Genomic DNA, 27404 nt, shown 5'->3' with positions numbered 1-27404 from the left:
TATGATTGTTCATTATGTTTTCTTCTTGTTCTCTTGGACTCTTGCATGTAAATCAATTTTTTTTTTTTATCATTGGCAAAATCTTATGCAAATTTTAGAAATCAATCAAATTGTTCGGTTGTGGTCAATTACCTGCGTCCATTACCTCTGGTTTACCTTGGTGGGTTTCTCCCCTCCAAAGTTCTGATTGGATGGCTCTTAGAAAGTTTATTTTAGAAGAAAGGAATTACAGTTTTCGGCTTGGGCTACTATCACTAGATGTGACTCACTTACTTGCCCAGTCAAACACACTTATTCTAACCCTGGCCATAAATATGAATTTTCCCTTAAGATTATTCTAGTTCAGTCAGAACAACATACTAAATTCCACTAAAAAAACAAAACAAAACAATGTAAACTCTAGACTTTTAGGAGGGACACTTCCTCAGTTATGGGATGGCTTTATCTGCTAACACCAGGCTATGGTCACCTAAGCCTAAAGGCTCCCCCTATGCTTAGAACAATTAAACCATACCAAAGAAAATCAACTTAATAAAACTAGAAAATTAGGCTGGGTATTTTAGGAAAACTGCCAGTGTACTATGTCCTTCAAGACAGTGATTGATATGGAATAGATTGGCTTAGAAGACTAGAAATAAGCTGGCTGGCAACTAATGGGACTCAATGGCTTTGTGCATCCAATTTATGACCCTGGCTTCTGCCAAGAGGGCCAGGAAGGTATACTTTAGGATGCCCTTAGGCTCAAGGCCATTTATGTACAACTTAGATGTAACTCCAGCAAATTTACCACCAATATGAGCCTGAAGAACCAAGAGATCTGTATTTCACTGGTATGATCATTTAGCAGCTACTTTTGCACCTTCTTTACAATGTGAGAAAACATTATTTCTCACATTGAAGCCTTAAGAGAATTCACTCAAAAGGCCTTAAATGATAGCAGCCAGGCTATTAGCCTACTAAATTCTGAGTCTCTATGTGGAGAAAAGCCGTATTACAAAATCGTATGGCCCTTGATATCCTTAGCACATCTCAAGGAGGCAACAGTGCTATAATTCAACTAAATGTTATGTTTTCATACCAGATGAATCCTCTAATATAACACATTTAATGACTCACAGGAAAAATTATATTGCTGCCTTAGATGATCCACTTTCTAGCCTTGGTGATCTTTTAGGAAGACAGTTTGGTGTCGGAAGCTCATGGTTTGAACCCCTACTTGTAACTTTAACAAGTTATTAGATATATTGCTTGTAATCTGTTTATTTCATAAGATTGTTGTCTCTTGTATTAGATGATGTATAACCAGGCCCCAGCCAAATTAATGACAGTTAAACAGCTTGAAGAAACAGATCATGTTTATAATGTAGAATAACTGTAATATTCTACATTACAATTATTGTGTGATTACACTACAATTGTGTGATTCTAGGTATAGGAAGAAACAACAAGGGAAATATCTCCTGGATCCTATTAAGTTAGAAGATAGAGGATTCAGAGAATCTTTTTATTATCCATCAATGGGACTAATCCAGAAATTAACACCTGGAATGACTTACCAACAAAAAATTTCCACCTGACCTAAGATCAGTCTCCCAACACCATGGGACAAAAGAAACAATGGTTATGAAATATCTCCCAACATGGTCGAATTTCCAACCATGGGGAGAGACGATGAAATGAAATGTTTTCTCCTCTATGCTCTACCAGTAAAAAAGTTTTTTCCAAATGCAAATTTCTGAGCTCAGGTGAAAGAAAGTCAGTTATTTGAAAGCCATCAGCTACTTCCTCCCCAGTGAGCACAAAGGAGCTAGGGGGAAGTGAGAGGCAGGTGACCATCTGCCACATTCACCATCTTTTACAGTATACAAGGAACTAGTATGTGAATAATAAAGAAAGCAGGATTGGCCCCAGAGAGCTAGATGCATATGAATGAAATGATTTCACAAGCCCGATGCTTGCAGCTTCCCATATATAGAAGATCACTAAATCTCTTTATTTAGAAAATCTCTAAATCTCTTTATTTAGAAGATCTCTAAATCTCTGGCATTAGGTACTTCCCTGGTGGCTCAGGGAAAAGCATCTGCCTACAATGTGGGAGACCTGGGTTTGATCCCTGTGTTGGGAAGATCCCTTGGAGAAGGAAATGGCAGCCCACTCCAGTATTGTTGCCTGGAAAATCCCATGAACAGCGGAGCCTGGCAGGCTGCAGTCCATGGGGTCGCAAAGAGACACGACTGAGCGACTTCACTTTCACTTTCACTACATCTCTTCCTATACATAAAAGATCACTTTATCTCATTAGATCACGAAATCTCTTTAGATTTAACCTCTAAATCTCTTGAAAGATTTAACTTTCTCTTAATTAACAGTAATCTTTTAATATTCAGATTACCTGCCCCTCCTGTATATACCTTGGCTCCTCCCCTGCTTCCTCTGAGTCAGTGTCTCTCAGGGTCACCTGAGATACTGTCTTCCAGGCTTGAGTCCTAGCATTCTCACCAAATAAAACCTAACTCTCAACTTTTAGGTTGCATGTGTGTCTTTTTTAATCGACAGTATTGTTCATCCAAACCAAGTAACTATAGTCATAGAGACATAAACTCATCAAACTAGTAAATTAACACTTTGGTGTAGAGAGAAATAGTAAAAGAAAAAAACAACAAAAAAAAACAGTCTGACAAAAAACTTCCAAAGACAATCCATAAGCTTTATGTAATATGAGGTGTCTGACAAAGAAGACATACAGATGACCAACAAATAGATGAAAATATGCTCAACATCACATATTAGAGAAAAGCAAATCAAAATTACAACGAGGTATCACCTCTTACCAGTCAGAATGGCCATCATCAAAAAATCTACAAACAATAAATGCTAGAGAGGATGAAGAAAAGGGAATCCTTCTGCACTACTGGTAGGAAGGTAAACTGATACAACACTATGGAGTACAATATGGATTTCTTAAAATACTAGGAATAAAACTACCATATGACCTAGCAATCCCACTCCTGAGCATATACCCGGAGAAAACCATAATTCCAAAAGATACATGTACCCCAATGTTCATAGCAGCACTATTTACAATAGCCAGGACATGGAAGCAACCTATATATCCATCAACAGATGAATGGATAAAAGAGTTGTGGTACACAATAGAATATCATGCAGCCAGCAGAGGAACAAATTTGAGTCAGTGGTAGTGAGGTGGCTGAACCTACAGCCTGTTGTACAGAGTGAAGTAAATCAGAAAGAGAAACACAAATATACATTAACACATATATGTGGAATCTAGAAAAATGGTGCTGATGAACCTATTGCACGGCAGGTGTAAAGAACAGACTTGTGGACACAGTGGGGAAAGGGAAGAGTGGGACGAACTGAGAGAATAGCACTGACAAATATACTACCGTGTGTAGAATAGATGTTAGAGGGAAGCAGCCGTATAATATAGGGGACTAAGTTCCATGCTCTCTGGTGATTCAAGTTGTTGTATAACAGAAACCAACATAACATTGTAAAGCAATTATCCTCCAATTAAAACATATGTATATATGAGGTGTCTGAGAAGAATGCAGTGCCAAGAGAGCCTGACATCTTGTCAGCTTGCTGGGGCGTGTGGTACAAGTTGAGAATGAATCACTAATGACACTATACAAAGCAAACAGAAACTTCTGACTACTAGGTTCAGTGTTGATTTATTCACAGATTTGTTCATTCCACCAATATTTCTTTTTAGTTTAATGTGTGTAGCCAGCACATGGTAAACATGCTAAAGGTACAGATTCCTGGGCCGTAGTTCCAGGCATTTTCATTCAGTAGATCTAGTTTGGAATCTGAGTCTATATTTTAACAAGCAAACCTCTATCCCATGCCAGATGATTCATTCAGAGAATTACAGAATCTAGCATTTATTGACTACTTATTCTGTGCCAAGTTCAGAATGCACAGACAGGAAAGAGACAAAACTTGTCCCCAAGAAGACTACATAGACCAGTAATTATAACCATGATATTGGTACATATTAGTTGCTTTGAATACTTAGTTGCTCAGTCATGTCCGACTCTTTGCAACCCACGGATTGTAGCCTGCCAGGCTCCTCTGCCCATGAGATTTCCCAGGCAAGAATACTGGAGCAGGCTGCCATTTCCAGCTGCACTGAGAATATAGCAAAATACAGCTTGGGAGAGGATCGTGATAGAAAATTATGTTATATCTGAGTCTGGAAGAAGGAGACAATGCTAATCAAGAAAGGAAGAGAGTGGAGGAAGGGACATTCAGGTCAGAGAAAAGCATGTGCACAGCCACACACGCAAAGACAGTTTGGTTCAACAGGATAACAGAACATGCTTTGGGACTGTACCTCTTAGTACTGTTCTGTAGTCAACTTTTATCTGGCACCAACTTTTGCATATACTAAGCACATAGATGTCAGGCTATTGTGAAATGGAATATTTCCTGCTGTATCAACTAATAAGGATATCACAGCAATCTGTGATTCTGGCCCTCCAAATGTGAATTTCTGAGCCCAGAGGGCACCCAAGAAAAACAATCCGGCAGCCATCAGCCAGTTCCCCTGGTGAGCACCTTGTCCCAGATAGCTGGGATGCATATGAAAGGAATAATTTCAGTAAGCGCAGACTCTTGCATCTTCCCATACATAGAAAAGTGCTAAATTCCTTAACTTGGGATATCTGGTTTTCCCTAATTAACAATAATCTTTTGATGTTCAGACTACCTTCCTCTTGTTGCAAACTTCCATATAACCTGACTCCTCCCTGTGCCTCCTAGGAGCAGTTTTCTTAGAGTCACTTAAGCTGTCTCCTGGGCTTGAAGTCCTAAAAATTCCTACCAAATAAAACATAACTCTCAACTTGTAGGTTGTGACTATTTTTTAAGTCGACACTATGTTCAGTCATAGAGCTTATGTGAGGAGTAGTGGGAGATTAGGCAAGACAGCTAAAGCCAGGTCTGCTGTTGCTGCTAAGTCGCTTCAGGCGTGTCCTACTCTGTGTAACCCCGTAGACGGCAGCCCACCAGGCTCTTCCGTCCCTGGGATTCTCCAGACAAGAATACTGGAGTGGGTTGCCATTTCCTTCTCCAATGCATTAAAGTGAGAAGTGAAAGTGAAGTCGCTGAGTGACATCCGACTCTTAGCAACCCCACGGACTGTAGCCTACCAGGCTCCTTCGTCCATGGGATTTTCCAGGCAAGAGTACTGGAGTGGGGTGCCATTGTCTTCTCCTAAAGCCAGGTCAGGAAGTGCTTTTTAGAACTCCTAGTACAAAATAGAATTCCTAGTACAAAATAGAATTCCTAGTGAAAAAGTTGGCCTAAAGCTCAACATTCAGAAAACAAAGATCATGGCATCCTGTCCCATCACTTCATGGCAAATAGATGGGGAAACAGTGGAAACAGTGTCAGACTTTATTTTTGGGGGCTCCAAAATCACTGCAGATGGTGACTGCAGCCATGAAATTAAAAGACACTTACTCCTTGGAAGGAAAGTTATGACCAACCTAGATAACATATTCAAAAGCAGAGACATTACTTTGCCAACAAAGTTCCAGCTAGTCAAGGCTATGGTTTTCCTGTGGTCATATATGGATGTGAGAGTTGGACTGTGAAGAAGGCTGAGCGCCGAAGAATTGATGCTTTTGAACGGTGGTGTTGGAGAAGACTCTTGTGAGTCCCTTGGACTGCAAGGAGATCCAACCAGTCCATTCTGAAGGAGATCAGCCCTGGGATTTCTTTGGAGGGAATGATGCTGAAGCTGAAACTCCAGTACTTTGGCCACCTCATGCGAAGAGTTGACTCATTGGAAAAGACTCTGATGCTGGGAGGGATTGGGGGCAGGAGGAGAAGGGGACGACAGAGGATGAGATGGCTGGATGGCATCACTGACTTGATGGACGTGAGTCTGAGTGAACTTCGGGAGTTAGGGACGGACAGGGAGGCCTGGCGTGCTGCGATTCATGGGGTCGCGAAGAGTCGGACACGACTGAGTGACTGAACTGAACTGAACTGAGTACAAAATAGGCACTCATTACTTTCCACTTTGTATTCTTCCTTCCACACTAGATTTTAAAATTAATTTTATTACCATTATAGGATTATTGCTTCAATAAGATTCATTTGTGATATCTAATCTACAAAGTCTAGAAATATAGACTGCTATCCCTGCTTTTATACTTGATAAGCCAGTTTCTCACTGGCTTATCAAAATGACATGACAATAACAAAATCATCAAAACAATGTGTAAGAAACAGTGCAACAAACCAAGGTCTCAGGGAAAACAGTTAATTACTGTGTATTACTTTTCCCATTGTTTTTACCTTTATTTTATATTAATCTGTTTTCAGAATAAAACAGGAATGTTGTTTTACGTTTCTAAGGTTGTGTCATTTCATCTATAGTTTAATTAGGTAACCCAATAACTTAAAAATCTTTAAATTTACAAATTAACATAAAATTTAAAAATGAATGCAAGAAGAGCTGAATAATGAGTAGAAGTTAAGTTAAAGAGTTGGAGCTTTATCTCTGCATAAATATAGCTAGAAAATATTTGTCACTTTAACACACCAACTTTGTAGCTACTACAGAAACTCCACTGCTCTTTTTCTCATAAAACCATGTCATCTGTCTTGTCTCCACTCATGCCCCATTTCCTCTTTGTAGCACATTCCAAGTACTCTGTTTCACAATGATATGTTCCATTCCTCTTCATGAACCTCATCTTTGGATTTAGTCCTATGTAATTATGTGTTATATAATATTTATCTCCCAAGAAGATTTCACTTTTTTAGAGAACTTCTCATGCATTTCTCATGGAACATGGCATAGTGCTAAGCATTAAAGACACTCAAACACTTCCTTAAGTGAATAGACTAAATGATTTCCACAAATTATATTTTACTTCAAGCTTCAATTGTTGATTTTCTCACCTCACTCAAAATGAAGATGCAAACATCATAAAGCTTTAAAAAAAATCTTAGGCTGGGCACAATGAAAGGAGGTTATCAAAAAGGTCATCAGCAAATCATCAGAAGTCTTCAATATAAAAAAGCAAGGTGATTCCTTGCTCTGCTTGCCCATGGTAAGGCTAAGGGACCTACAACTGTGCCTTGCTGCTAGATAAAATCCCCACAGGCAATCTAGGAAATATGCTCTTTATATATATATCAAAGAAGAAAGAGAAAGAAAGAACAGATATCCTGAGGCTGCCTCTATCTGTGTCTTCTTTAACCAATTTATTGAAGTTCAAAAGAGAAGGACTATTTACAGAATTCCATAGCTGAACCATATGCAATATACTGATTCAATAAATACTATTTCCAATATCATAATAATAGCTAATATTTTTAACCCTTTCTTTCATGTCTACATTGTTAGTGTTTTTCAGGTATCATCTTATTAAACTCTGATAACACCCTATATAAGATAAATGCCCAAATTATCTTCATTTTAGACATCAGAATATATATAAAGCCAGAATGTGTAACCAGATCTCTTATGCCAAAGCCCCAGGGACACCATCATCTATCATCACAAGATTCAATTATCAATAATATAAGTACTACAAGTATTTGGGTTCTCTTCCAAAACTTTTTTATTTGAACATGAAAAATTAAAAACAATACATGAAATCAATGGTATCAAAAAAAGGGGGTGAAACAAGGGGATCTTCAGGTTCTGAGGTAGCAAGCTGAAAGAAACTGGATTAAAGCCAGTTGACCAGGATTGCCAGCACCACAGCAAACAAGCATCAGAGGCGGGAGAGAGAGTGGTTAAATATGGACCTTATTGGCAGGAAGACTAAAGTATCATTTCCCCACAACCCCTAAAAAGTTTATAGGCAACTCAGACTTAACTGACATTTGTATTCATTCCTCATACAGGCCACATGCCATTCAGATTTATAGGATTTCAGCAGAAAATAAGAACTCTAGAAAATGCTGTTATTGTAGGACTTCAGGCTATGCATTCATTACCTGTTAAATACTGATAACCTCCCCCTAGCATCCAAAGCCAGCTTCAGAAAAGAGAAAAAGATCTAGAAATTAATGTCTAAGAAGAATTTTCCATACAGTTTCACTTGTTCAACTGACAGAAATCTCAGGCAGCATTTAGCTATCACTATCAGCATTAGTGTTTAATGGTCTGAAGTCAGCCTTAAGAAATCATTCTTCTGGCTTTCAGGTTTACTCTTGTGACAATGCAAAATTAAATATCACTAGATTGATAGTATTTTAAGCCTAGGTGCTTATTTACATGGATACTTAACCATGTTTATTAGATTTCTTCAAGATATCTTCCTTTTTTTTTTTTTTTCTTAAAAAAAAGGAAGGAAAGGATTTGAGGGCTTTAAAAACAAGTGAAAAGTGTTCAGGTTAAGAGTTTTCCACTGAGAAAGATCAAAGTCTGCAAACATGGGAGTGGGCTCCATTCAGTGTTGTCATCTTAAAATCATCTGCGATATAGCAATTACGCTACTTTATTTACAAGGAAACTGACCCAAAGAACGTCAGCCAAAGGAGTTTGAAATGTACAGCAGAGTGTAGGTTTTTACAGGCACTCAAATGTATCCACTTGCAGGCACAAAGTCGTGACTTCCCACAGTTTAGGTAAGGCTGCGGTGGAAATCTCTACGTAGTAGGTCAAAGGCAAAAAGGCTCCCCCGGGGGAGGTGAGGGCGAGGAGGCGGGGAAGCAAGCTGGATGGCTCCAGGAAGTGGGTGGGAAGGAAGCTGCCCGGTTTGGAGCCAACTGTGCCAACCTCAGGTTTGCATAGCCTAGCAGAGGGAATCCTGGGCCACTGCGCGCATTGGCCACAAGCGCTTTTGGCAATGCTGTGCCCTTTGATTCCTGTCATCACCCAACCCCACGGCTCGAGTTTGGGACGTGAAAAAGGGCTCGTAAAGTGGGCGGCGGCCGGGGGTTCCCGCCGCTGAGTCACAGCCCAGCCAACTTTTACAGCATTTCCCAGAAAGAAAGTCTCAGTCCCATATCCCACTATTCGCTCCTAGTTCTGGCTCTTCGCTCTGCGACTCAACCCGGCGGTGACTCGAGACCCACGACTGAGCTATTTCCCACTCATGGCGCAACTTCTCACCCTCGTGGAGCCTCGGCGTACCCTGCGCGCTTCCAAACGCTACCGACCCAGTAGATGTGGGGGCAAAGGACGGAGGGGAAGGGCTGCGTCCTCACCTGCAAGATACGGACACCTCCACTCGCGTGGCCGGGATGGCCGTGCTCAGCTGGTTTAAATCCCCGAGGCCCGCGGAGCTGGTGTAGCGGCTGTCCATCTTGAGAGGAGCCGTAGAATTGTCTGGCACCCACATCCAGAGCTCTGGCCGACTGAGGGCTCCCAGCCCAGCTCTAGACAAACAGGGTTGGGGATTGAGGGTGGAGGCAGAGGAAGGAGGCGGAGGCAGTTCGCGGAAAGGGGGAGGCAGAGAAGAGGCGGATCTCAGGGTAAAGCCGCGAGGGAACAGGCCCGCAGAAGCTGAAGCTGCTGAGGAAGTGGCGCACGGGGCTTTCGGCTTCCCTGCCCCCTCAGCCCGAGCTGAGGACACTCCGCGATCCTTTACTCGCTCTAGGCTTCAGGCTCGGCGGAGCCACTGGGCAGCCTAGCGGGGTTGGGGGCATCAGACACAGACCCCAACCGTCTAGTAGAACAACCCCTGGCCGGCTTGGCAAGCGGTTTGTGTTTTATCTCCGCCTCTTTACACCCACGCCTGTTCCTAAATCCCGCGTCATAAACCCACCCCTTCCCATTTACCGGTGATCCTCATCTCGCCCTCGGAGTCCACGGAGGTCCTCCCCTACACTGTGCCCTAAGCAGATGAGCCGAATCCTCGCTTCTGGATTGCCCACTCTCGGCCACTTAAGGGTTGAGGACAATGAGACAGGCTTCGAGACGATCTCCAACCTTCTCTAAGCAGTGGTAAAGTAACAGATCAATATATGGAACAAGCCGAGAGCAGGGGAAACCTAAGGTGGAGCGAGGGGCGGGGAGGGGGGACTATTTGGGATTTAAGGGAGCAATCTGATTTCCCTCTTCCCTCAGTTCTTCGAAATAAGGGCGGGGGGTGCTAATGTCTATAATCCTTTTACCGTCTGGACTCTCCTGCGCCCCCTCGCTTCCAAATGGGTGGAAGTTACGCCCTAAAACCTGACAAGTCACAACAAAATAGGACTCTCAACCGGTAAGACCTGAATGAAGCTGGACAGATAAAAACAGAACTAAGCTGGAGTGAGCGCCACCTTTGGGGAACTGTTTTCTGGGAAGGCCAGACTTGTACCAGTATGCAGAAGCTGCAGAAGGAGGTACCCGCCGCCCAGCTCCCTTGCCGCGATCTTTTTTATAGGCATGTTCCCTCCTGCCTTGCCCGAGCGCCTGCTTGTCCCTGGACGGTTGCCACCAGGGGGAGACAGAGATCAGCACTCGGAGTACTGCAAAAGCAGGAGAGGGGCGGGGACTGGAGGAGGGACAATGAGTGTAGACATATCCATCTTCCTTTATAACACCAATAACTGAGTTACCAGCTGGCAAGACTGACTCAGGGGGCAAACCGTTTTCGTCGTTGAGGACCTGCCCTACGTTGTAATATTTTAATACAACTGGGAGCCACCTGACTAGAGAATCTATAGAGTTGCAGATGAGGATGTGTGGGTGCAGTCTTGAGGCTTTATGCTCCCAAGAATCCTTCCCACCTTCCATTCTTGGTTTCCTTTCCTTTCACCCCCCACCCCCACCCAGCACTTGTCACCCTTTAGTTAGTTAAAAGTTCTCTGTTCTTCTTTCCCTTTCCCTGTTTGGACATGCCCTAAAACTCTAGACATTTCCACTGTGCTACCAAAATTAGTTTTGGGAAAGAGATTTAAGTATATTTTTTTAAGCTAACCATACTTTTATAGAAGCCTATTGAAGAAATAAATGTAAGACCTGTTCTGTGTTTAGTAATCATGAAAACATGTTCTTGTAAAATTCTTAAAGCATCTTTTAAAGACATTTTAAGTATTTCAAGAAACGTAGGGTTTATTCTGTGAAAGTTCTTAAAGTTGGCTAGTTATCACTAGATAATCATATTCAGATGAACATCAATAATTCTAGAAGAAATGTAAACTGCCATTTTCTTGTTAGATAAAAGAATCATAGAATTTCATCTTTGATTCTTCTGTATGCATAAAGTTGTCCTGTCAGATTAGTTATTTAAAAACAATGCAAAGGTATTTATTGGACACATATAGGCCATAAGGGATGCTTGAAATTTGACTAAGTAATGATGGAGCCAAAGATGGAGAAGCTCTATACCATCAGCAAAAACAAGACCAGGAGCTGACTGTGGCTCAGATCATGAACTCCTTATTGCCAAATTCAGACTTAAATTGAAGAAAGTGGGGAAAACCACTAGACCATTCAGGTATGACCTAAATCAAATCCCTTAGGATTATACAGTAGAAGTGAGAAATCGATTCAAGGGATTAGATCTGATAGACAGAGTGCCTGATGAACTATGGATAGAAGTTCATGAAATTGTACAGGAAACAGGGATCACGAACCATCCCCAAGAAAAAGAAATGCAAAAAAGCAAAATGGCTGTCTGAGGAGGCCTTACAAATAACTGTGACAAGAAGAGAAGTGAAAGGCACAGGAAAAAAGGAAAGCTATACCTATTTGAATGCAGAGTTCCAAAGAATAGCAAGGAGAGATAAGAAAGCCTTCCTCAATGATCAGTGCAAAGAAATAGAGGAAAATAATAGAATGGAAAAGACTAGAGATCTCTTCAAGAAAATTAGAGATACCAAGGAAACATTTCATGCAAAGATGGGCTCAATAAAGGACAGGAATGGTATGGACCTAGCAGAAGCAGAAGATATTAAGAAGAGGTGGCAAGAATACATGGAAGGACTGTACAAAAAAGATATTCATGACCCAGATAATCACGATAGTGTGGTCATTCACCTAGAGTCAGACATCCTGGAATGTGAAGTCAAGTGGGCCTTAGAAAGCATCACTACGAACAAAGCTAGTGGAGGTGATGAAATTCCAGTTGAGCTATTTCAAATCCTGAAAGATGATGCTGTGAAAGTGTTGCACTCAATATGTCAGCAAATTTGGAAAACTCAGCAGTGGCCACAGGACTGGAAAAGGTCAGTGTTCATTCCAATCCCAAAGAAAGACAGTGCCAAAGAATGCTCAAACTACCACACAATTGCACTCATCTCACACACTAGTAAAGTAATGCTCAAAATTCTCCAAGCCAGGTTTCAGCAATATGTGAACTGTGAACTTCCAGATGTTCAAGCTGGTTTTAGAAAAGGCAGAGGAACCAGAGATCAAATTACCAACATCCTCTGAATCATTGAAAAAGCAAGAGAATTCCAGAAAAACAGCCATTTCTGCTTTATTGATTATGCCAAAACCTTTGACTGTGTGTATCACAAGAAAGTGTGGAAAATTCTGAAAGAGATGGGAATACCAGACCACCTGACCTGCCTCTTGATAAATCTGTATGCAGGTCGGGAAGCAACAGTTAGAACTGGACATGGAACAACAGACTGGTTCCTAATTGGGAAAGGAGTATGTCAAGGCTATATATTGTCACCCTGCTTATTTAACTTATATGCAGAGTACATCATGAGAAATGCTGGGCTGGATGAAGCACAAGCTGGAATCAAGATTGCCAGGAGAAATATCAATAACCTCAGATATGCAGATGACACCACCCTTATGGCAGAAAGTGAAGAACAACTAAAGAGCCTCTTGATGAAAGTGAAAGAGGAGAGTGAAAAAGTTGACTTAGAGTTCAACATTCAGAAAACGAAGATCATGGCATCCGGTCCCATCACTTCATGGCAAATAGATGGGGAAACAGTGGAAACTGTGGCTGACTTTATTTTTTGGGGCTCCAAAGTCACTGCAGATGGTGACTGCAGCCATGAAATTAAAAGATGCTTACTCCTTGGAATGAAAGTTATGACCAACCTAGATGGAATATTAAAAAGCAGAGACATTACTTTGCCAACAAAGGTCCGTCTAGTCAAGGCTATGGTTTTTCCATTAGTCATGTATGGACATGAGAGTTGGACTATAAAGAAAGCTGAATGCAGAAGAATTGATGCTTTTGCACTGTGATGTTGGAGAAGACTCTTGAGAGTCTCTTGGACTGCAAGCAGACCCTACCTGTCCATCCTAAAGGAGATCCATCCTGAGTGTCCATTGGAAGGACTGATGTTGAAGCTGAAACTCCAATACTTTGGCCACCTGATTCGAAGAGCTGACTCATTGGAAAAGACCCTGATGCTGGGAAAGATTGAGGGCAGAAGGAGAAGGGGACGGCAGAGGATGAGATGGTTGGATGGCATCACTGACTCAATGGACATGGGTTTGGGTGAACTCTGGGAGTTGGTGATGGACAGGGAGTCCTGCCATGCTGCAGTCCATGGAGTCACAAAGAATCGGACATGACAGAGAGACTGAACTACTGAACTGAATTGAACTGAACTAAATGATGGAGTTAAGAAGATGTGATTCAGGTGCTGTGTGGCCAGCAACTGTTGAATGTGTCAAAATTGCTTTGCTACATTGAGTTAAAATGAGAGCTGAACACTCAGGTGAAAAGTACAAGAGGCTTTTGAAGCTATGGTGAAGAAATAGGATTGCTGAGCTTGGAGTCAATGGGTTAGAGTTAGAGTTGAATCCAAGGATATGGGTGAACACTCCAGGGAAAAAAGGAGAAAGAAATATGAAAATAAGAATCAAGTAGGATGAGTATCTGCCCTGGATGAAAGACAAAGAAGGATCCCACCAAATAAATGGGTAGGGAAGAAGCACTTGAACAAATAGGAAAGAAAAAAGAAAACAAACAAAGATACTAAGGAAAAGCAAGAAGAGGCTCTCAAGAGAAAAAGACCAACAGGATCATTGTAGCAGATCTTGCAGAGGTCACATTACTGCCTTGTGTTTTTCTGATGCTGCACTTGCCTCATTCTCTTACTTGGACAATTACTGATATTACAAAATACTAAAGATTTTCAGTTATTATTCCAGGTTTATTTTTCAGATTCTTCTGCTGAAATGCTTCAGGAAGCTCACCTCTAGCCCCATTTTACTGCCTTGAGCATGAAGCCCATCCCATTCCGGAAGTCATTAGTGCAAAAGCTACGCATCGAGCAAGTAATTGCATTGCTGAGGACCTCACACAGAAACAAGCTTTCTGGCATTTTATGGCCATAATGTGTAAGGAACTAATGACTAATTTTTAAACCTTATTTAGACCTTTCTTAGAGCAGGGCAGATAAGCATTAATTAGTATATGGTCAGAGTATACTCTGGTTTCTTACCTGCTTGGACAATTAGAAGGTGCATTAAAATGAAAGTTTTATTGGAAACTAGAGAAGCATACAAGATAAGTATGTAAATCTTACATATTTAATAATTTAGTGATATTAACACTTAGCACCTTTTTAAATATATTTTAAAATAGTTATTTCAATGGAACTTCCCCTAATGCTCAAGAGATTTGGGCAAAATTCTGTAATTCACAAAACTGTCTCATACCTTAACAATTGCTGTTAAATTTACCATGATTTGTCACATTAAATGGGATATTTTTTATTCAAATTCAAATAATTAAATCACTGTGTTTCTCAAGTGAGTCTCTCAGAATGTTGTAAGTTAATAGAAATAAACATGGATTTTAGTTTTTGGTGCTCAGAAAAAGTTTACATAGACACTGAGAATGATGATTTTGTTTTAAGAAGAAGAACCTGAGTTATTTATTCTATGAAAATGTGTTGCGGTTTAGTTTCTGCTTTAATGAAAAAATTTATGGCATTTATTAAGCTCCTCCTTAGTTAAAATTCATCCATCAACAGCTGTCCAAGAAATCTTAATGTTTTAACATCATAATATATTCCTGTTTTGCCTATGGATGTTGAGGGACCAAAGCCCCATAGATATATTTGCCAAATAATATTGATGCTGTTAAAGAGATTCATAGTAGGAAATCAGTCAGTTGAGACCCACACATCTTATTGACTGGAATCATGCTTTTTTATTTTGAGGTCTTGTTTTGCAAATATAGACAGTAAAGCAATAGCCCGTTTAAGTGAAAGCAGCTTATTTAGATGGCCTCACAGTGTCTCTGGACTTTTCAAATGCTGTTTTAATCAGTCCATGTTACTGAAAATTATCTTGGTGAATGAAGAGATCTGAATCTTACAAAGTCCTACATTTAACTCGGTAATAGTTTTCTAATGAAATCGTTTGAGATGCCCTTTAAAAACACTATTTTGGAGTGTTAAAAGTTCAAATACTTTTTACAAACTCAGTGTTCATGTATTATACTCTGAAGGTTATTTTATTTTTACAAAAGCAATCAAATAGAATTCAACATTTTAAATTAATTTCCTAAAACAGAAAAAAAATGACCAACATCCCAATAGAAAATAATGAGCAGAGGACAGAAATAATTAGTTCACAGAAAGGAAATGAAATAGTTGTAAAATATAAAAAATGATGCTTAACCTCACAATTTTAAAAAGCAATTCAACAATAGATGAAGATACTACTCTTTCCTAGTATACAAGTATTGTCAGACTGAGAGACACCCTCATACATTTTTGTTAGAAGTTTAAATTGTATGACCCTTAAAGAGAACAATGTGATAATAGTTATCCAAATTAAAAAATAGTTTAATTGGATATCTATTTGAAAAAATAATAAAATTTAATCCATACCTTATACCATATACAAAAATTACCCAAAATGTATCATATATCTCAACATAAAACCTAATATTATTAAATTTCTAGAAAAAGACATAAGAGATAAATTTTATGAACGTGAGTTAGGCAAAGATTTCATAGATATAATACAAAAATCATGATCCATAGAAGAATACACTATTACAGTGAACTTCAAATTAAAATTTTCCTTTTCTTTGAAAGATATTATAAGGAAAATAAAAAGATAAAGCACCCACTGGGGGAATATTTTACAAAATATATATAGATCAATAACATACACCCAGAATATATAAAGAACACTCAAAATCTATAAGAACTAACAACTTCACCAAAGATTACAAATAGCAAATAAGAACATGAAAAAATGCTCAACATTATTGATCAGAAAACTATAAAACCGCAATGAGATACCACTACACATTTGTTAGAATGTTGAAATTAGAGATTTACCATACATAACATTGACAGGGGTCTAGAACACCTGGAACTTTCAAATACCTCCAGTGGGAACATAAAATGATATAACAACTTTGGGAAACAGTTTGGTAGTTCCTTAAAAGTTCAACATAGAGAAGTTGACCAAGATGGTAGTGTAGGAGTACATAGAACTCAATTACCTCTGTGAACACATCAAAAATGTATCTATGTGTAGAATAAATGCCACTGAAAACTAACTGGAAACTGGCAGAAAGACTCCTTTATAACCAAAGGTGTAAGAAATACTCACACAGAATTGAATAGTAAGGGAATAAATGTGATCGGGTTGGGACTTTTGTCCTTGGGAGAGGACTCAGAGTAAAGGGGAAAATACACTTGTGGAGGTCTACCCTTGGGAGTGAGCTATAAGCCATATATTGGGTGTACCAGCCCTGAAGTCAGACACAGGGAAGAGGATCCCCCATGGTTTGTTGGAGGGAAACTTAGACTAACAGGAGGGCTTTGGGAATCCTGAACTCTGCTCACGAGGAGCATATGAGCACTGGCTTGCCACTGAGGCAGAGGAGAGAGGGCAGACTGAGGACTGTTCCAGTGACTGCCTAGTTTCCCATGACTTTCCTATGTGTGCCTATAGTTAAACTGAGTGAGAGTTCAACTATGGGACTCAGAGGTGAATTGGACTAGGGGTAGTATCTGAACACACTGCAGGTGGCCATTGCAGTTGCTTGCACAGATAGAGTTTATAGATGGTCCCAAACTTTGACAGCATCCAGACAGCCAGGACTCATACCACATACATTCTGAGAGCCCACACAGACCCTGCATGCCCTAGAGATCAATGCCACAAAGGAGTGGGAGCACTGGAAGCTGGGGTCAACAGCTGTGAGATATAAAAGAGACTCAGATACAGTGGGTCTGACATTGCTGGTGGTTGCACAGACTGCACAACAGAGGCAGAGCAAACCTCTGTCTGAGGCCAGCCCATCACAGCCCATGTCCTGTTACAAGCCAAAAGCCCACGTGGACCTCTCTTACTGCAGCGTTGCTACCCTCTGGTGCAAGGATACTTGGAATCCAAGCCCAGTGTTTCTCATGATGTACTCTGCATATAAATTAAATAAGCAGGGTGACAATATACAGCCTTGACATATTCCTTTTCCTATTTGGAATCAGTCTGTTGTTCCATGTCCAATTCTAACTGTTGCTTCCTGACCTGCATACAGGTTTCTCAAGAGGCAGGTCAGGTGGTCTGGTATTCCCATTTCTTTCAGAATTTTCCACAGTTTCTTGTGGTCCACACAGTCAAAAGTTTTGGCGTAGTTGATAAAGCAGAAGTAGATATTTTTCTGGAACTCTCTTGCTTTTTCAATGATTCATAGGATGCTGGCAATTTGATCTCTGGTTCGTCTGCCTTTTCTAAATCCAGCTTGAACATCTGGAAGCTCACGGTTCATGTACTGTTGAAGCCTGGCTTGGAGAATTTTGAGCATTACTTTACTAGTGTGTGAGATGAGTGCAATTGTGTGATAGTTTGAGCATTCTTTGGCACTGCCTTTCTTTGGGATTGGGATGAAAACTTACCTTTTCCAGTTTTGTGGCCACTGCTGCATTTTCCAAATTTGCTGGCATATAGAGTGTAGCACTTTCACAGCATCATCTTTCAGGATTTGAAATATCTCCACTGGAATTCCATCACCTCCACTAGCTTTGTTCATAGTAATGCTTCCTAAGGCCCACTTTACTTCACACTCCAGGATTTCTGACTCCAGGTGAGTGATCACACCATCATGATTATCTGGGTTGTGAAGATCTTTTTTGTATAGTTCATTAAGATAGCTTAAGCAAAATGTTTTCATAAGGAAAACGCTTTGGTTAGCTCAAGGTTTGAGAAAATTTAAGTTCATACAGAACCAGATGTTCTGAACCAATAGAGAAGGAAAAAAGAAAAAGTTTGCCACTTGCAGTTTATTTCCTCTTGCTGCCTGGCGACCTCTGGCCTTCCTACCTGTTAACCCTCTCATAAACAGGAATGCTAACTGAATTTTGGAAAAGAATAATTAAACACAGTGAGAATTTTAACAAGGAGCTAAAAAAAAACATAAAAAGAATAAGTCAGAATTGAAGAATACAGTAAGTAAAATGGAAAACAGAGTAGAAGGAATAAACAGCAGAGTAGGTGATACAGAACAACACCCAAATGATCTGGAATTTAGAATAATAGAATTCACCCAATCAGAATAGTACTAACAAAAGTAACTTTACAAAATGATAGCAGTTTCAATGATGTTTGAGATAACAGGAAACAAACCAACATTTTCATTATAGTGGTTCTAGAAGGGAAGAGAAAAAGAAGGGAGTTGAAAATGAATTTAATGAAATTATGGCTGAAAAATTCTCAACCTGAAGAAGGAAAGAGATATCCAGGTTTAAGAAGCACAGAGGGTCCCAAATAAGATGAACTGAGACAGACCCTTGCTGATATATATAATTGAAATGCTAAAGGATAAATATAATGAGAGATTTTTACAGGAAGCAAGAGAAAAACAAAAAGTTGTATCCAAGGGAGTCCCCATGAGGCTATCAGCTGACTTTTCCACAGAAAATCTGAAGGCTAGAAGGGAGTGGCATAATATATTCAAAGTGCCAAAAGGGAAAACCCTACAATTTAGGATACTCTGCTGTGATCCCATGGACTGTAGCGTACAAGGCTCCTCCATCCATGGGATTTTCCAGGCAAGAGTACTGGAGTGGGGTGCCATTTCCTTCTCCAGAGGGTTTTCCCAACCCAGGGATCAAACCCGGGTCTCCCGCACTGTAAGCAGATGCTTTACCGTCTGAGCCACCATGGAAGACAGATAACTGAAGGAGAGATAAACAGCTTCAAACAAGGAAAAACTAAGAGCTCATAAATACTAAATTAACCCTAAAATGGACTCCCCTTGTGGCTCAGTGGTAAAGAATCCACCTGCAATGCAGGAGACTTAGGAGATGTGGTTTCAACCCCTAGGTCAGGAAGATCCCCTGGAGGAGGGCGTGGGAAAAAACTCCAGTATTCTTGTCTGGAGAATCTCATGGACAGAGGAGCCTGGCAGGCTATGGTCCATGGGATCATAAAGAGTTGGACATAACTGAAGTGACATCACGCACAGAACCCTAAAAGAAATATTACATGCCGTTCTCAAAGTGGAAAATAAAAAACTATAATAAGAGTTAAGTATCTATTGAAAAGGCAAAATTTCTCTATGAAAGGCAAATATATAATAAAGGCTGGAGATTGATCACTTAAATAAGATAGTATTAAGTTTAAAGAGAAATACAAAATAAAGTATATCTACAATAATCAGTGAAGGGATAAACATGATAATGTAAAATCAAAACACAAAATGTAGGAGAAGGGGGTTAAAAATGTAGCTTTTTTGGAATGTGCTTGAATTTAAAGGAATACCTATTTGAAACAAATAAATCTAGTTATAGGTCCACATAATGAACCCCATAGTAGTTCAGTTCAGTTCAGTTCAGTCACTCAGTTGTGTCTGACTCTTTGCGACCCCATGAACTGCAGCACACCAGGCCTCCCTGTCCATCACCAACTCCAAAGTTCACCCAAACCTATGTCCATTGAGTTAGTAATGCCATCCAACCATCTCATCCTCTGTCGTCCACTTCTTCTCCTGCCCTCAATCTTTCCCAGCATCAGAGTCTTTTCCAACGAGTCAGCTCTTTGCATCAGGTGGCCAAAGTATTGGAGTTTCAACTTCAACATCAGTCCTTCCAAAGAACATCTAGGACTGATCTCCTTTAGGACTGACTAAAGGAACCCCATAGTAATCACAAATCAAAACCCTACAATAGATAATGCAAAATGAAAAAGAAAGGTGCACAAGCATACAACCAAAGAAAATCATCAAACCACAAGGAAGAAACATAATGATGAAGAAATGAACAGAGAAGAACTACAAAACAAACAGAAAACAAGTAACAAAATGGCAGTCATTGAGAACATACCTGTCAATAATTACTTTAAAAGACAATGGACTAAATTCTCCAAGCAAAAGATAGAGGATGGCTGATTGAATGAAAAACAAGATCCATCTATATATTGCTCACAGAAGACTCACCTGAGAACTGAGGATTCACAGAGCCTGAAAGTGAGAGAATGGAAAAAGTCATTAGATGGAAATGGAAATAACAAGAAAGTGGGATTAGCAATACTCATAACAGGCAACATAGACTTTAAAACAAAATCTTTAACAAAAGACAAAGAAGAGTATTATACTATGATGAAAGGATCAATACCAAAATAGGATATTACACTGGTTAATATAAATGGACCCAATAAGGAGCACCTAAATATATAAAGCAAATACTGATGGACATTAAGGGAAAATTGAAAACAATACATTAAGAGAAGGGTACTTTAATGACCCACTTACCTCAATCTACATATCACCCAGACAGAAAACCAATAAGGCAACAGTGGTCTTAAATAACATAATAAACCAGTGGACTTAATAGATATCTATAAGACAGTTGATCCAAACCAGCGGAATACATATTCTTTTCAAGTGCACAAGGAACATTCTACAGAATAGATTATATGTTATCCCACAAATCACATCTCAACAAATTTGAGAGGACAGAAATTATATCAAGCATTTTTTCCTGACTACAATGAGTGAAACTAGAAATCAATCACAGGAAAGAAAATGGGAAAAGTACAAATGCCTGTAGACTAAACACCGTAGCACCAGAAAACCAAAGGGCAATAAGGAAGCAAATAGGAAATCATAAAATACCACAAGACAAAAATGGGATGCAGCAAAATCAGTTCAAAAAGGGAAGTTTTAGAATAGTGACTGCAGGCCTACCTCACACAAGAAAAAACCCACCATACAAACCTAACCTTTCAACTAAACGAATTAGGAAAAGAAAAACAATGAAAGCCCAAAGTCAGCAAGAGAAAGGGAAAAATAAAGATCAGAGAGGGATAAATAAAATAGAGACTAAAATACAACAGAAAATATCAAAGAAACTGGGAGCTCTTCTTAGAAAATATTAGCAAATTTGATAAACTATATCCAGTCTCATCAAGAAGAAAAGAGAGGGGACCTGAACAAATAAAACAAGAAATAAAAGAGGGGAAATCACAACCAATACCATAGAGAGAGAAAAAAAAAAAAAAAAAAAGAAAGGAAACTATGATTTAACATAGTTTTGCCAAAATTTTTTTTTGCAATAAGAATTTTTTTAAGTTATATACCAATAAAATGTACAACCAAAAAGAAACTGGCAGTTTCTTGAAACATACAACCTTTCGAGCTGAATCAGGAGGAAATAAACAGTCTGAGCAAACTGATCACTAGTAGTGGAATTGAATTTGTAGCAAAAATCTCCCTGCAAACAAAAGTTCAAAACTACAGACCTTCCTGGTGGTACGGTGGTTAAGAGTCTGCCTTCCAGTGCAAGTATTCAAGTTTGATCCCTGGTCAAGGAACTAAGATCCCACATGCCATGGGGCAACAAAGCCCACACATCTCAACTACTGAGCCCACTCACTCAAGAGCCCATGTCCCACAACTAGAGAAAACCCATGTGCATCAACAAAGGGCCTGTGCTTTGCAATAAAAACAGTGCAGACAAAACTTTTTTGTTTAAAGTTCAATGCCAAATGTCTTTACACGGGAATTCAATGGAACATATAAAGAAGATCTAATACCCATTGCCAATCTGTTCAGAAACACTCATTCTGTAAGGTCACCATTACAATATTTTCTTGGATCTATCTCCTAAGGCAAAATAAGTAAAAGAGAAAATAAACAAGTGAAACCAGCTTAAATTTAAAAACTTTTGTGTGGCAAAGGAAACCATTAATAAAATGAAAAGGTAACCAACTGAATGGGAGAAATTATTTGCAAATCATATAACCAAGTAGTTAATATTCAACACATATTAACAGCTCATAAGACACTCATTAAGAAATAAGTAGACATTTATTCAAAGAAAATATACAGATGGCTAGCAGGTACATGAAAAAAAAGTAAAACATCACTAATCATCAGAGATACACAGATTAAAAAATAAAACAACAGCAGTGAGTTATCACTTCATACCTGTATATATGGCTATCACCAAGAAGTCTACAAATAACTAATGTTTATGAAAATGTCGACAAAATGGAACCCTAGTACACTGTTGGTGGGATTGTAAATTACTGCAGCCAGTATGGAACACAGGAAGAGAAATTAAAGGAGATCTACCATATGATCTAGCATTTCCACTGCTGGGAACATATCCAAAGAAAATGAAAATGCTATTTCAAAAAGAAGCATGCATCCAAATACTCATAACGGCACTAGCTACAATAGCCAAGATATGTAAGCAATCTAAGTACCCATCAAAAGATAAAGAAAAATGTCACATATATACACACATAATGGAATATTAATTAGCCATTAAAAAGAATGAAATTCTGCCATTTGCAACAGTGTGGATGGACCTAGATATTATTATGCTTAGTGAGATAAGTCAGAGAAAGACAATATGTTATCACTTGTGTGTTGAATCTAAAAAATAAAATAAATGAATGCATATAACAAAACAGAAACAGACTCACAGATATAGAAAACAAACTAGTAGATGCCAGTGGGGATGGGAAGCAGGAGCAAGACAGGGACATGGGATTCAAAGACACAAACTATTGTTTGTAAAATAGATAAGCAACAAGGATACATTATATAGCATGGGGAAATATAGTCATTATCTTGCAGTAATTTTAAGAGGAGTATAATTATATTATTGAATCAGTATGCTGTACACCTGAAACTAATATAATTATGTGAATCAATTATGTTTCAATTTAAATATATTAATAAGATAGCAAAATATAGACAAAATAATTTGACCATCTATTTTAAAAAAAGGTAAACATTTAAAAAATCACTGCTGATATTGACTGCAAGCATGAAATTCAAAGACGTTTACTCCTTGGAAGGAAAGCTATGACAAACCTAGACAGCACATTAAAAAGCAGAATCATCACTTTGCTGACAAAATTCTGTATAGTCAAAGTTATGGTTTTCCCAGAAGTCATGTATGGATGTGAGAGTTGGACCATAAAGAAGGCTGGGCACTGAAGAATTGATGCTTTCATATTGTGATGCTAGAGAAGACTCTTGGAATCCCATGGTCTGCAAGGAGATCAAACCAGTCAGTCTGAAAGGAATTCAACCTCGAATATTCATTGGAAGGACTGATATTGAAGCTGAAGCTTCAATACTTTGGCCACTAGATGCGGAGAGCCAACTCAAGGGAAAAGACTGTGACGCTTGGAAAGACTGAACAAAAAAGAAGAAGGGGCAACAGAGGGTGAGATAGTTAGCATCACCCACTCAATGGACTTGAATTTGAACAAACTCCCGGAGATAGTGAAGGAGAGGGAAACCTGGCATGCTTCGGTCCATGGGGTCACAAAGAGTCAGACAAGGCATCAGTTCTTGGCCCTCTGCCTTCTTTATGGTCCATCTCTCACATCCATACACGACCATTGGGAAGACCATAGCCTTGACTATATGGACCTTTGTCAGCAGAGTAATGTCTCTGCTTTTCAACACAACTGTCTAGGTTTGCCATAGCTTTCCTGCAAGAAGCAATCATCTCCTGATTTCATGGCTGAAGTCACGTCACCATCTGCAGTGATTTTAGAGCCAAGGAAGAGGAAATCTGTCACTACTTTCAACTTTTCTCCTATTTGCCATGAAGTGATGGGACCAGATGCCATGATATTAGTTTTTTGAATATTTAGTTTTAAGCCATATCTCTCATTTTCCTCCTTCACCCTCATCAAGAGGCTGTTTTCATTTCTCTTCACTTTCTGCCATTCTGCCATTAGAGGTTGTTGATGTTTCTCTCACCTATCTTGATTCTAGTTTGTAATTCATTCACCTCAGCATTTCTTATGATGTGCTCAGCATGTAGGTTAAACAAACAGGATGACAGCAGACTGCCCTGTTGTACTCCTTGCTCAGTCCTGAACCAGTCAATTGTTCCATACAGGTTTCTAACTGTTCCTTCTTGACCCACATACAGGTTTCTCAGGAGACAGGTAAGATGGTCTGGTATTCCCATTTCTTTAAGAGCTTTCCATAGTTTGTTATGATCCACACAGTCAAAGGCTTTAGCTTAGTAGATGAAACACAGGTAGATGTTTTTCTGGAATTCCCTTGCGTGCTTATGATCCAGAGAATGTTGGCAACTTGATCTCTGGTTCCTTTGCCTTTCCTAAACTCAGCATGGATGTCTGAAAGTTCTTGGTTTGAACAATGTTGAAGCCTAGCATGTAAGATTTTAAGCGTGATCTTACTAGCATGGGAGACGAGTGCAATTGTCTGATGGCTTGAACAGTCTTTACTACTACCCTTCTTGGAAACTGGAAAGAGGATTGATCTTTTCCAGTCCTGTGCCACTGCTGGAACTTCCAGATATGCTGACAGGCACACAATAAAAACAATGGTTTATTGATAGAGGCAACAACTCAAATAAATCTCAAAATAATTATTCCAATGAAAGAACTCCAAACAAAAGATTACATACTGCATAATTCTGATTACATAAAATTTTATAAAATGTAAACTAGCCCACAGTGAAATATAGCTGATCACTGGTTGCCTAAGAACCAGAAGGTGTTGGGCAAAAGGACAGACTAGGACAGAATACAAAGGGGCATGAATATATTTTGGCAGGAGATGGATATGTTCATAATCTTGATTGTGATCATGGATCATGGTTGTACATATACATCAAAATTTATTAAATTGAACAAACACTTTAATCATGTATAGTCTATTGTATGTCAATAAAACCTCAATAAAGCTGCTTTTAAAATGCATATACCATTTGACCTGGAAATTGCAATTCAGAAATCTATTCTATTCTACAAAAATATCAGTATTTACAAGTGTGTGAAATTATATTTTCCCATGATAAGTTATTATACCACAGTTAATAATACCAAAATAATGTAAATAAGTGAAATGCTCACTAGTAAGGATCTTGATAAATAAATCATGTTTCACAACTGAATATTAGGTAGGCATATTAAAGAGTTAGTTCATTGTCTGCTAGTATAAAATCAGTTCAGTTCAGTCACTCAGTCGTGTCCGACTCTTTGCAACCACATGGATCACAGCATGCCAGGCCTCCCTGTCTGTCAACTCCCGGAGTTTACCCAAACTCATGTCTATCGAGTCAGTGGTACCATCCAACCATCTCATCCTCAGTCGTCCCCTTCTCCTCCTGCCCTCAATCTTTCCCAGCATCAGGGTCTTTTCCAATGAGTCAGCTCTTTGCATCCGGTGACCAAAGTATTGGAGTTTCAGCTTCAATATCAGTCCTTCCAATGAACACTCAGGACTGATCTCCTTTAGGATGGACAGGTTGGATCTGCTTGCAGTCCAAGGGACTCTCAGGAGTCTTCTCCAGCACCACAGTTCAAAAGCATCAATTCTTCAGTGCTCAGCTTTCTTCATAGTCCAACTCTCACATCCATACATGACCACAGGAAAAACCATAGCCTTGACTAGACTCACCTTTGTTGGCAAAGGTCCGTCTCTGCTTTTGAATATGCTATCTAGGTTGGTCATGACTTTCCTTCTAAGGAGTAAGCATCTTTTAATTTCATGGCTGCAGTCACCATCTGCAGTGATTTTGGAGCCCCCAAAAATAAAGTCAGCCACTGTTTCCCCATCTATTTGCCATGAAGTGATGGGATTGGATGCCATGATCTTAGTTTTCTGAATGATGAGCTTTAAGCCAACTTTTTCACTCTCCTCTTTCACTTTCATCATGTAGATAGACTTTAGCTAAATAAAGTACTAGTAGACCCAAGAGAATAAATGACATGAATAACAGAGAGAAAACAAGAAGATTTAGGCCTCTTAAGTGGAGGAATATTTCATGGCACCAGAAAATTATATCCTCCAACCTTGAAATATAAAGACTATCATTAGACCTCAGTCAATTAAAGGATATCTATTTTATGATATACACAGTTAGCTGAAACTTTTACCTCTTTAAATATTTTATAAATGTTTCTTAGATCTTTGGGAAAATATTCAGCCAGTTCGACTGTACCAACTATTATTCATTTTTCACTCTTGGCTGGCCTCCTTTCCAATTCCACTGACCACAAAAGCAAGTTGCTTGAAGGTATGTGTTCTCTAACTTCCTGTCTAGCCATTCCTTCCTTTCTGCCTCCTTCTGTTTCCTTTTCATAAATTATTAGTGTCATATTATACGACAGGAATTTAAACAGCCCACGAGACACTGTTATTTGTAGTAGCTTTCCATAGGAGTAGTGACTCTATGATTCTTATTTATTCTATCTTGTATATATAGGATTACAAAGTCTTATATATCTCTGTGCTGTGTTTAGTTGCTCAGTCGTGTCTGACTCTGCAACCACATGGACCATTCATAGCCCTCCAGGCTCCTCTTTCCGTGGGGATTCTCCAGACAAGAATACTGGAGTGTGTGTGTGCGTGTGTGTGTGTGTGTGTGTGTGTGTGGTTGGGGTGGGGGGGTGCGGTCCTAAGATGACAGATGAATAGGAAGGGGACACCACTTTCTCCGCCACAAATTCATCAAAAGAACTTTTGAATGCTGAGCAAATTCCACAAAACAACTTCTGAATGCTGGCAGAGGATATCAGGCACCCAGAAAAGCAGCCCATTGTCTTCGAAAAGAGGTAGGACAAAATATAAAAGATAAAAAGAGAGACAAAAGAGTTAGGGACAGAGATCCATCCCGGGAAGGGAGTCTTCAAAGAGGAGAAGTTTCCAAACACCAGGAAACCCTCTCACTAGCAGGTCTGTGGGGAGTTTTGGAATCTCAGAGGGCAACATAACCAGGAGGAAAAATAAATAAATAAATAAAATCCACAGATTATGTGCCTAATGGCAACTCCCAGGAGAGAAGTACCCCAGACGCTCACATCTGGCACCAGCAAGAGGGGGCTGAACATGGAGGAGCAGGCTGCATTGCTTGGGGTAAGGACTGGGCCTGAATGCCCTGAGGGCAATCTGAGGGAGCTAACATGAGATAGCAACCTAAACTGTGGGATAGCCAGAGAGAGAGAGCGGATAAAAAGAGAGAGAGAGAGAGCGACAGAACTATCCTGCAAAAGCCCTGACCTAAGGCACTGCCAGGCCTGCTCACAG

The 27404-nt window shown here is 39.5% G+C and overlaps 1 protein-coding gene and 1 long non-coding RNA gene across 3 annotated transcripts in view; one reads left to right on the top strand and one right to left on the bottom strand.

Annotated features, from left to right (window-relative positions):
• CPNE8 (copine 8) overlaps positions 1–9908 on the bottom strand; it is a 280044-nt gene extending 270136 nt beyond the window's left edge. The window contains exons 1-2 of one of the 2 annotated variants that reach the window (XM_019960805.2): positions 9779–9908; positions 9205–9375 (exon numbers count right to left, since the gene is read on the bottom strand). In XM_019960805.2, the coding sequence (XP_019816364.1) occupies positions 9205–9338 (134 nt within the window). In that variant the 5' untranslated portion in view covers positions 9339–9375; positions 9779–9908. Of the gene's footprint in view, positions 1–9204; positions 9476–9778 lie in introns of those variants that run through there. The other variant, XM_070789278.1, reaches the window with a different exon arrangement.
• On the top strand, positions 9814–25075 carry LOC139183119 (uncharacterized). The gene is made up of 2 exons (XR_011566604.1): positions 9814–9943; positions 14054–25075. It is a non-coding gene; the product is annotated as an uncharacterized lncRNA (long non-coding RNA).
• Positions 25076–27404: the final 2329 nt, after the last annotated feature.

This window comes from Bos indicus, chromosome 5, assembly GCF_029378745.1.
Source record: "Bos indicus isolate NIAB-ARS_2022 breed Sahiwal x Tharparkar chromosome 5, NIAB-ARS_B.indTharparkar_mat_pri_1.0, whole genome shotgun sequence".
Classification (NCBI taxonomy): domain Eukaryota; kingdom Metazoa; phylum Chordata; class Mammalia; order Artiodactyla; family Bovidae; genus Bos; species Bos indicus.
The sequence above is the reverse complement of the archived record's forward strand: the minus strand, read 5'-3'. Positions and strand labels throughout refer to the sequence as shown.